Source organism: Heterodontus francisci, chromosome 11 (assembly GCF_036365525.1).
Source record: "Heterodontus francisci isolate sHetFra1 chromosome 11, sHetFra1.hap1, whole genome shotgun sequence".
NCBI lineage: Eukaryota > Metazoa > Chordata > Chondrichthyes > Heterodontiformes > Heterodontidae > Heterodontus > Heterodontus francisci.
In genome coordinates, this window is record NC_090381.1 from 27424952 (window position 1) to 27437211 (window position 12260).

A 12260-nucleotide genomic window follows, 5' to 3' on the forward strand; every position below is an offset into this window, starting at 1 on the left:
CGGGTGGGTGTGGGGGGAGAGACAGCGACCATGGGGAATGAAGCAGGTAAGCTTGCGGGCTCTAGAGAAAACACACCTGCTCCTCCAGGCCCACAAGCAGTGCTGTAAAGATACTTATTTTATGGAACCAGCCTGTCTTGCTTCCTTTTACCTGCCAGGTTTCCTGAGGCCTGGGATTACAACAGTGACTACACTTCAAAAGGTACTTCACTGGTTGTGAAGCCTTCTGGGATGTCCTGAGGTTGTGAAAGGTGCCATATAAATGGAAGTTCTTTCTTATTGTAATGAGCAGCACCAAAAGGTAACTTGCAGCAGTCATGAGTGATTTAAACTAATTGTTGGAGAGTTAGTGATGGCATTTTTGTTTTAATGAGATAAATACCTTTACTTCCCTGAAGGCATTTGCATAACATCCTCCTTGTTGAAAAATGTATTTCGCAATCAGGGCTGCCTGTACTTAGCAGGAGAATGTGAAATGACAGGACAAGGCTTGACTAGTAGAATTCAGGAGCCTGGGAGAACGGGAAAACAGCACAAGTCCCAGATTTTCAAAGAAAAGAGTAAGGAGGAAAGAAATGAGAGCGAGAGAGAAAGAAACAGCGACCACGAAGAAAATGTACAGCAAAAGAAAACAGCGCAATCCAGAATGGTTTTAAGACGATTTCTAAACACTATGGGGCACATCATGTTCACATCAGTCTTTCTGGTTTCAACTTCAGAGAGAGGTAGGTGCATGTGAATGAGGGATTGGATTACACTCTGGGTGCAGATAAACAGTGCTCGAGGTCACTGCACTCCTAGGCTGAGCAGAGCTGCCTAGAATTTTAGTTGGGAGAATTTAAAAGTCAGTGAGAGAAAATAAAACCATTTTTTTCTATGTGAAGCAGATTGTCAAGGAGAACCACAATCAGCTGTCCTCAAACTGGAAACAATTTTCAAACAATCATTTGAAAGTATACCTTCTTGAGATACTTTTTCTCTGAATTTGTTTGAATTCCTTTCTACGACATGTGCTGCCTGAGTTTAAACAAAATAACAATATTTTTGCAATATGGGGTGTAAACTAGCCATCATACACTGTCAGATTCCTTACTCTGTCATGTGAGAAATGTTAAGGTGGTTTTACATTCGATGGCATGCCACTAATTCTGAGGAGGCTGTTGTAAATCCGTGGGTTCAGGACTTTACACTGGGGATTTAACCTCAAGGCAGACACCAGCCTTATACACGATCACCAGTACTCCAGATTCACTGTCTGCCTCACTGTGCTCACCAGTGAAAGACTGCACTAATTTAAAACTAGTGTGCGTCTCTGCGATCGATCAGTCCAAAATGAAATAAAGGCTTGCATTTATATAGCACCTTTTGTGACCTCAAGACGTCCCAAAGTACTTTAAAGCCAATTAAGTATGTTCTTGAAGTGTAGACACTGTTGTAATGAAGGAAACAGGGCTGCCAATTTTCATACAGCAAGGGCCCACAAAAAGCAGTGATAATGACCAGATAATCTGTTTTAATGATGCTGATTGAGGAGTCAATACCGGCCAGGACATTGGGGAAAAACAGCCCTGATCTTCTTCGAAATAGCGGCATGGGATCATGTACACCCACCAAGAGGGTAGGTAAGCCCTCAGTTTAATGTCTCATCTGAAAGACGGTGCCTGTTGCATATTCCCAATTTTTTAATCGCTCCACCATTGGCACTTGTGCCTTCAGCTGTCTAGGCCCAAAGCTCTGTAATTCCCTTTCTAAACCTCTTTATCCTTACCTCTTTCCACTTCTTTAAAACACTCCTTAAACCTTAACTGTTTGACCAAACCTTTGCTCACCTGTTCTGATGACTCCTTACATGGCTCAGTGTCAAATTTTGTTTGCTAGCTGTCTTGTGAATCACCTTGGGACATTTAACTATGTTAAAGTCGCTATAGAAATGCAAGTTATTTTTGTTGTTAATGTTTGAGTTTACAACCTGGCCAAGGACTCTTCTGCGAACGGAGTGTAATAACACTCTCCATGGTTTCTGCAGCTCGGTCTGGTTATGTATCATTACAAAGATATGGATTCCTTTATGGTGACCCCAAACTGTACAGGCCACTTGCACTGCATTTGTATATAGACACTGTAAGTTTGGAATTCCTGGGCTTAGCAACTCCAAGGTGGCCATCTGGCCTGCAGCCTGCATGTCCATTTGGCCTTGCTCCTATTCACTTGGATTCTCTCCTGAAACGAAGTAAACGACTGCCGACATTCACCCTCACCGCACCAGCACCCATCCCCACTCCATCTCCAATGGGTCAGATCTGGATTGCTCTTTTGACTGTTGGTGTGGGTTCCGCAGCTTCCGGTGAGTTCAGTTGGGCAGTAGCACTGCATCTCCTTGGACAGCTATAGAAATATCACAGTGTTAATAGTAAGATGCTGCTTGAAACAGAGCTTTACATTGTAAAACATTTGTCGACAATGGAGGAGTGAGTGAACAAAGAGATAAGGAACAAAAAGTAAAAGTGATTGAAATGAGCTGAGGAAAATTCCGACTTCAACCCTGCCTCAATCCTTGTAAGCCCAGGATCTCTGTAGCTCTCTCCTCAAAACATGTCAAGGGTCATAGCTCAGGTAGTCTGCACATGCTGCTTCTTGTTATGCGCAGCCTTTTTGTACAAACAGATATAACAGGAACATATGTTCGAAAGAGGAATATGAGGAAGGATGTTAGTTCTGGCAATCAGCCATCTCATGTGAGTGTGTGAACATGCAGCATTCAGATACCGTGAGCTAGCTGGCAGCATAGTGTATGTACTTGTTATTTGCAATATTTAACAGGCCACATACTGATAAGAGAACATTACACATTGCCCTGGTACAATATCCATATACCTGTGTATTAAGAATGCAAATTATCAGTTGGCAAAGTGCAATGAATCATCCATCTGTGATTGTACACCAAATCTACAGTGAAGTGTCCTGAAGATATATTGTGAGCCAACATTGTACCATGAAGTCATAAGTCAGCATGCTGACAATAACACCACCAGTATCAACAACCTTAATGCAAAGAATGTCCTGAGGCACCTCACAGTTAAGGTGATAACAGATATCAATACTGAGCCACGAAGGGAGATATGTGGGATGATATGTAGGGGCGGCATAGTGGAACAGTGGTTAGCACTGCAGCCGCACAGCTCCAGTGACCCGGGTTCAATTCTGGGTACTGCCTGTGCGGAGTTTGCAAGTTCTCCCTGTGACTGCGTGGGTTTTCGCCGGGTGCTCCGGTTTCCTCCCACAGTCAAAGACTTGTAGGTTGATAGGTAAATTGGCCATTCTAAATTGTCCCTAGTATAGGTAAGTGGTAGGGGAATTGAGGGATGTTGGGGTAGGAATGTGGTAGGAATATGGGATTAATGTAGGATTAGTATAAATGGGTGGTTGATAGTTGGCACAGACTCGGTGGGCCGAAGGTCCTGTTTCCGTGCTGTATCTCTAAATAATAAAAAAAAATAATGATCAGAGTCCTGGTTAAACAAAATGGATTTTGAAAAGGATTATAAAGGAGTTTTGGGTGTTAGAGATGTTTAGGAAAGAAAGAACTTGCATTTCTATAGCACCTTTCATGACCTCATCCTTTCCCAAAGCGCCTTACAGGTAATGAAGTATTTTTGAAGTGCAGTGGCTGTTGTAATGCAGGAAACACGGAAACCAATTTGCGCACAGCAGGATCCCGCAAGCAACCATGAGCAGACAATCTGTTTCAATGATGTTGGTTGACGTTTAGGAAGGGAATTGTAGATAGTAGGGGCAGGTGACTGAAGGTTCTGTTGCAAACAGTGGAGCAAAGGGATGATGTGTTGCAAAAGAAGCCAGAGTCAGGGGAATGTTCAGGGAGAGTGGGGTGGGTGGGGGGTTTAGGCTTGGAGGAGTTTGTAGAGTTAGGAAAGAGTTGAGGCCATGAAGTGATTTAAAGCCAAGGACAAGGGTATTACATGTAATAAAAACAGAAAATGCTGGAAATACTCAGCAAGTCTGGCAGCATCTGTGGAGAGAGAAACATCAGAATGGGGTGACTAAAAGGTAATTGACCTGAAACATTAGCTCTGTTTCTCTCTTTAAATATGACAACAACCATGCTATAGTATTAATGATGATGGTGTTATTGCTGGAGCTGGTAAGAAATCATTTGTAGCTGACTATCAGAGAATGAAAACGTCACATTGATGTAGGTTGTGGGCATTGCCTTAAGACTGGATCTGAGGACCATTGTTGTTCCACAGACGGCATTGGATCTTTGCAGCTGACTGGCTGTGTTATCGGCACTGGCAGTAATTTATACAAACACAGTTACATTCGTCAGCATCAACATCCCCTGCCCTGATCAGCTCAAAAAATAAAGCATGAACTTAATTTGAACAAAAGGGAAATTCATTTGAGGAACAGTTTGCAAAGTTCCCTTACCTTAAAGATTGTGCAAAGCAACGAGGTTGGACGGGTGGATGGGAAGTGTGAAATAAAGCTGGCCGGTTTTGTTTATTCAGGCTTGCTTCCTGTCTTTTATTCTGTTCTTTCTGCCTGTCCCTACCCTCCTCTGTCATCCAACTCTAATATGTAAATGAAAAACAACCTCAGCCTCAGCAAAGTTTCTATTGGCATTCCTGCCTTGTGCAGAAGGATTGATTTTAAGGTGGGCAATGGGGAAAACCTGTTGCCCTTATGCATTCCAGTATCAGCCACAGTTCAATGGGTAGCACGCTTACCTTTGCATCCAAAGGTTGTGGGTTCCAATCCAACTCCAGAGCCTTGAGTACAACATCTAGGTTGACATTTGAGTGTAGTGCTGTTGTTTGGATGAGAAGTTAAACTGAGGCCTTGTCTGCACTCTCAGGTGAACCTAAAAGATTCCATGGTACTGTTTCAAAGAGGAGCAGGGAGTTCTCCCTGGTATCCTGGCCAATATTAATTCCTCAACCAACACCTCAAACAACCCAGGATATCTAGCCATTATCACATTGCTGTTTGTGAGATCTTGCTGTGCACAAATTGGCTGACGTGTTTTCTACAGTGACTGTGCTTCAAAAGTATTTCTTTGCCTGTAAAGTGATTTGGGACATCCTTAGATTATGAAAGCTGCTCTATAAAGGCAAGTCCTTCTTTCTACACTCTGCTTCTGAAAACAAACTGACTGGAATGAACATAATACATCAGAGTGCCAATGTTTTTGCCTCTTGAACATGAAAAGCCAAATGATACTTTGTACCTGGCAGACTCCAGAATGTACCTCCAGAATGCCCAGCAGTTGCCAGCCACACGCATGACATCAAAGCAACAATCTTTTGTATTCTTTCATAGGATGTGGGTGTTGCGGCAAAGCCAGCATTTATTGTCCATCCCTAATTTCCTTTGAAAAGGTAGTGGTAAGCCCCCATCTTGAACTGCTGCATTCCATGTGGTGTAGCTACTCACACAGTGCTGTTAGGAAGGGAGGTCCAGAATTTTGACCCAGACATGATGAAAGAACAGCGATATAGTTCCAAGTCAGGATGGTGTGTGACTTGGAGGGGAACTTGGAGGTGATGGTGTTCCATAGAAACATAGAAAATAGGAGCAGGAGTAGGCCATTCAGCCCTTCGAGCCTGCTCTGCCATTCATTATGATCATGGCTGATCATCCAACTTGGTAACCTGTTCCTGCTTTCGCCCCATACCCTTTGATCCCTTTAGACCCAAGAGCTATATCTAACTCCTTCTTGAAAACATACAATATTTTGGCCTCAATTGCTTTCTGTGGTGGTGAATTCCACAGGCTGACCACTCTCTGGGTGAAGAAATTTCTCCTCATCTCAGTCCTGAAAGGTTTACCCCGTATCCTTAGACTATAACCCTTGGTTCTGGGCTCCCCCACCATTGGGAACATCCTTCCTGCATCTACCCTGTCAATTCCTGTTAGAATTTTATAGGTTTCTATGAGATCCCCCCCTCACTCTTCTGAACTCCAGCAAATATAATCCTAACCGACTCAATCTCTCCTCAGACGTCAGTCACGCCATCCCAGGAATCAGTCCAGTAAACCTTTGCTGCACTCCCTCTATAGCAAGAACAACCTTCCTCAGATAAGGAACCCAGAACTGCACACAATATTCCAGGTGTGACCTCACCAAGACCCTGCATAATTGCAGCAAGACATCCCTGCTCCTGTACTCGTGTGCCATATGCCTATTGTCCTTGTTCTTCTAGCTGGTAGAGGTCATGGCTTTAGGAGGTGCTGTCGAATTGAGGAAGGCCATTGGCCCATTTTAGTTCATCTATCCCGAAAGATCATAACGTTCCCCCATTGCACCATCCAAATATTGGTTATAAGATTCCAGGGTTTTTGCTTCGACTGCTCTTTCTGGTATTCCATACATTGATCACTTTTTGTACAAGGAAAAATTCCTTACACAAATCCCCTTATCCTACTCTGATAATTTAACTAATCCAACTTAACTATCTCGTATACCTCTATAAGATTTCATCTCAGGCATCTCCTTTTCTGCGACTTTCACTCTTTGATCTAAATTTTTTGATCGGCATTAGTTTAAGACTGGCGCCAATCCAATAGGTTCAAATTCAGGTGATGGAAGCATTGTCAGTAGAGGGAGTAATGCCAGCAGAGGCAGTCCAGAACATGTCACTCTTAGGACACCAGCTGTAGGCCCAATTGTCAACTCATGGCTCAGAACTCTAAAGTCTGTTTGGGAGGCAAAATGTAGGTGATTCAAGGGTGGTCTGGAACCCCGAATATGACTATGGTTGGTGATGTCTCTGTGTCCTACTTTAAACCATTGAGAATTCATGCTGGATGATTCTGAAATAATTTAATGTTTGGCATATTTTGCCAGGGATGTTTGACATAAAAAGCCTATGGAGGAAAAGCCCTGCAAAGGTTCTAAATGGAATTCCACTGGATCAATCAGAAAGTCCACTTTCCATAGCATTGGTGCAGCCAGGTGTACACACTGAGCTTAATTTTGCAGGCCCATTTGGAACAGCTTCGGAGGCAGGGTGGGGGGTGGGTTGCTGCGTAAAATTGGAACGGATGACATCGGACTGGAAGTCTTCATGTCGTTTCTGCATTTTACCAATGGCAGCTGACATGGAGGGCAGACTTCACACATCGATGTGGCAGGAAGACAAATAAGATACTTAACAGGCCAACTCACTGCAATTTTCCAGCACATTTTGAAGTTTACTAATGGCACACAGGAACCATGGGCCTTTGGTGCCTTGCCTGGTTAAAGGAGGCAGCAAGCAAGCAGGAGCTCAGGCTGGCTGTCTCTGGAAGTCATTGAGAGAGCCAGAATGTCATGCCAGGGAGAGTGCAGTAGCACGAGCACCAGAAATCGAAGGCAGGAGGGGAGGAAAGGGGCTGTGCTGGGAGGGTGCCGCTGCAGCTGTGACACTGGATCCAAGGAAAGGAGTGAGGAAAAGGGGGCGCGACCCACTGGATAGAAGACTGTGCACAAGGCCTTGGGCCTCATCCACTCAGGCCTCGAGGCCCCTGTTGAAGAGGACGAACAGCAGAGAGGGAGGAATGTCCAGGCACCAGCTGTGGGACATCAGCAAACTCAGGGCCTGCAAGAGGCAGGCCTTGGAGTATGCAAGCTGGAGTAGGGTGCAAAGGAGCTTACGTCATGCACGCAGAAGATGCTATCATCATTAAAGGGTCTACTGTCAGAGGTTCAACTACCTCCAAATGTCCGAGTGGCAGTGCCAGCAAAAGCTGTGCCTCTTCAGGGAGGCCTCCACTGATTGGTGCGCCATTCTGCAGGATGAGCTGAGACCTGTGGGGGTGGGTGGGCACCCTATGCCAGTGGCACTGAAGAGCACCATGGTTCTGAACTTGTATGCCTCCAGATCTTTCCAGGAATCCACTGGAGATATGTGTAAGATCTTGCAGTCTGTGGTGAAATGATGCATCAAGGAGGTGACCAATGCCCTGAATGCCCTGTTCAGGAGGGCTGGTGACTATGCAGTACCGCACCAATCCAGACAGTCAAGTGCAAAGGTCCATTAGGTTCAGGGCCATTGCTGGATTCCCTCAGGTGCAGGGTTTGAGCGACTGCACGCACGTGTCCATCAAGGATCCCACAGACCAGCCAGCGACCTTCATCAACAGGATGGGCTTCCACTCGCTGAATGTAGAACTTATCTGCGACCACCGCAGATGGATCCTTCACATGTATGCATGGTTCTGAGAGCAGCCACAACACCTACATAATTCAGCAGTCCCAGGTGCCACAGCTTTTCCGTCCCCTGTACACCTTCAGGGATGGATACTGGGTGACAAGAGCTACCCACTGAGGGCATGGCTCCTTATGCCTGTGAGGAACCTGTACACGGATGTAGAGGAGAGGTACAACACCTGTCATAGCTCAACCCGAGTGACCATTGAGCAGACTGTAGTCTTACTGAAGATGCGATTCAGGTACCTCCATCGATCCGGTGGAGCCCTTCAGTATGGCGTAGCAAGAGTCTCAAGTATTATGGTGGTTTAATGGGCACTGCCCAACCTGGCTCTGCAGAGGCCCTCCAAGCCTGCGCCGATCTTGATGCCTGCCTAAACTAAAACCTTCTGCACTTCCGGGGTCTGTATCCCTCTATTCCCATCCTATTCATGTATTTGTCAAGATGCCTCTTAAACGTCTCTATGGTACCTGCTTCCACCACCTCCCCTTGCAATAAGTTCCAGGCACTCACCACCCTCTGTGTAAAGAACTTGCCTCGCACATCCCCTCTAAACTTTGCCCCTCTCACCTTAAACCTATGTCCCCTAGTAACTGACTCTTCCACCTTGGGAAAAAGCTTCTGACTATCCACTCTGTCCATGCCGCTTATAACGTTGTAAACCTCTATCATGTCGCCCCTCCACTTCCGTCGTTCCAGTGAAAACAATCCGAGTTTATCCAACCTCTCCTCATAGCTAATGCCCTCCAGACCAGGCAACATCCTGGTAAACCTCTTCTGTACCCTCTCCAAAGCCTCCACGTCCTTCTGGTAGTGTGGCGACTAGAATTGCACGTAATATTCTAAGTGTGGCCTAACTAAAGTTCAGTACAGCTGCAGCATGACTTGCCAATTTTTATACTCTATGCCCCGACTGATGAAGGCAAGCATGCCGTATGCCTTCTTGACTACCTTATCCACCTGCGTTGCCACTTTCAGTGACTTGTGGACCTGTACGCCCAGATCTCTCTGCCTGTCAATACTCCTAAGGGTTCTGCCATTTACTGTATACTTCCCACCTGCATTAGACCTTCCAAAATGCATTACCTCACATTTGTCCGGATTAAACTCCATCTGCCACTTCTCCGCCCAAGTCTCCAACCGATCTATATCCTGCTGTATCCTCTGACAATCCTCATCACTGTCCGCAACTCCTCCAACCTTTGTGTCGTCTGTAAACTTACTAATCAGACCAGCTACATTTCCCTCCAAATCATTTATATATACTACAAACAGCAAAGGTCCCTGCGGAACACCACTAGTCACATCCCTCTATTCAGAAAAGCACCCTTCCACTGCTACCCTCTGTCTTCTATGACCGAGCCAGTTCTGTATCCATCTTGCCAGCTCCCCTCTGATCCCGTGTGACTTCACCTTTTGGATCAGTCTGCCATGAGGGACTTTGTCAAAGGCTTTACTGAAGTCCATATAGATAACATCCACTGCCCTTCCTTCATCAATCATCTTCGTCACTTCCTCTAAAAACTCAATCAAATTAGTGAGACATGACCTCCCCTTCACAAAACCATGCTGCCTCTTGCTAATAAGTCCATTTGTTTCCAAATGGGAGTAAATCCTGTCCCGAAGAATCCTCTCATAATTTCCCTACCACTGACGTAAGGCTCACCGGCCTATAATTTCCTGGATTATCCTTGCAACCCTTCTTAAACAAAGGAACAACATTGGCTATTCTCCAGTCCTCTGGGACCTCACCTGTAGCCAATGGGCGGAAGTCCCGACTGAGGCCAATTAAGACCCTGAGCCACACAAAATTTCAGCTGGTGGGCGGGGCCACTGACACAATGTAAAATTCCAGCCTCCATCGAAATTATATTATATAATACTCAAAATTAAAGTGCTGCTTGTAAAGAGTGTTGCAATAATTCTTTTAAGAAAACGGGTATTTACTTGCAGATATCAATGTGATGGGTGTGCCTTCTTGTATTTTGGCACCATTTCTTTGATCTTAAGTATGTAGTACTCAAATATTTTTTAAAAAAGCTTCCTTGTCTTGAACAAGGCTGAACTCACCTACCATTCCCACCAGCCTTGATAAATGCCTGTCTGCCTGACGATCTTTGTACCACTCTCAGCCCTCCTTCATGCATACTGCCCTGTTAGGAGAGATAGCCAGTCCACTCTGCACTTGTGATGGCTGCACTCCACTCCCGCCTCCTGGCTCACACCAAGGCCTCCTCTGACTGCTGCTTCTTTGCTAACTCTTCCCCTTGGCTACAGCGCCCTGGGTAAGCACTTTCACATTATTTCAGGGACCCCCGGAATGTCTCCACAGACCCCCAACAGCACTCGTCATGACCTCAGGACGTGCCAAAGCCCTTTACAGCTGATAAAGTACTTTTGAAGTATACCGACTGTTGTAATGTATATCAATCTATCTATCTGTCTGTCTGTCTGTCTGTCTGTCTATCTATCTATCAATCTATCATTCTGTCTGCCTATCGATCATCTGGAGATCTATCTGAGGGAAGTGAGAGTGGAAATCGCAGAGGCAGAGGCCATAATTTTTCAGTTTTCCTTAGACTCTGGGGTTGTGCCAGAGGACTGGAGAATTGCAAACATTACACCCTTGTTCAAAAAAGGGTGTAAAAATAAGCCCAGCAACTACAGGCCAGTCATTTTAACTTCGGTGGTGGGAAAACTTCTAGAAAAAATAATTTGGGACAAAATCAATAGTCACATGGACAAATGTGAGTTAATTAAGGAAAGCCAGCATGGATTTCTTAAGGGTAAATCATGTTTAACTAACTTGCTGGAGTTTTTTGAGGAGGCAACAGAGAGGGTTGATGAGGGCAATGCTGTTGATGTGGTGTACATGGACTTTCAAAAGGCGTTTGATACAGCGCCACACAACAGACTTGTGAGCAAACTTATAGCTCATGGAATAAAAGGGATGGTAGCAACATGGATACGAAATTGGTTGAGTGACAGGAAACAAAGAATAGTAATTAGTGGATGTTTTTCGGGCTGGAGGAAGATTTGCAGTGGTGTTCCCCAAGGATCAGAGTTGGGACCCTTGCTTTTCCTGATATATATGTTAATGATGCAGATCTTGGTGTACAGGCACAATTTCAAAGTTTACAGATGATACAAAACTTGGAAGCATTGTGAACTGTGAGGAGGATAGTGTAGAACTTCAAAAGGCCATAGACAAGTTGGTGGAATGGGCAGACAGGTGGCAGATGAAGTTCAATGTGGAGAAATGTGAAGTGACTCATTTTGGTAGGAAGAACATGGAGAGACAATATAGAATAAAGGGTACAATTATAAAGAGGGAGCAGGAGCAGAGGGACCTAGGTACATATGTGCATAAGTCATTGAAGGTGGCAGGACAGGTTGAGAGAGCAGTTAATAAAGCATACAGTATCCTGGCTTTATTAATAGGGGCATAGAGTACAAGAGCAAGGAAGTTATGTTGAACTTGTATTAGACACTAGTTCAGCCTCAGCTGGAGTATTGCTTCCAATTCTGGGCACCGCACTTTAGGAAAGATGTGAGGGCATTGCAGAGACTACAAAAAAGATTCACGAGAATGGTTCCAGGGATGAGGAATTTCACTTATGAAGATAGATTGGTGAAGTTAGGACTATTTTCCTTGGAGAAGAGAAGGCTGAGAGGAGATTTGATGGAGGTATTCAAAATCATGAGGGGTCTGGACAGAGTAGATAGACAGAAACTGTACCCATTCTTGAAAGGATCGAGAACGAGAGGGCACAGATTTAAAGTATTTGGTAAGAGAAGCAAAAGTGACATGAGGAAAAACTTTTTCATGCAGCGAGTGGTTAAGGTTTGAAATGCGCTGCTTGAGAACGTGGTGGAGGCAGGTTCAATTGAAGCATTCAAAAGGGAATTAGACAGTTATATGAAAAGGAAGAATGTGCAGGGTTATGGGGAGAATGCAGAGGAATGGAACTGAGTGAGTTGTTCTTTCAGAGAGCCGGTGTGGACATGATGGGCCGAATGGCCTCCTTCTGCACTGTAACTATTCTGTGA

General features: G+C 44.9%; 1 protein-coding gene across 1 annotated transcript in view; it reads left to right on the top strand.

Moving 5' to 3' along the window:
* The first annotated feature begins 475 nt into the window (after positions 1–475).
* LOC137374827 (interleukin-20 receptor subunit beta-like) overlaps positions 476–12260 on the top strand; it is a 194195-nt gene continuing 182410 nt past the window's right edge. Inside the window, 1 exon segment of the mRNA XM_068041360.1 lies at positions 476–725. Within this exon segment, the coding sequence (XP_067897461.1) occupies positions 476–725 (250 nt within the window).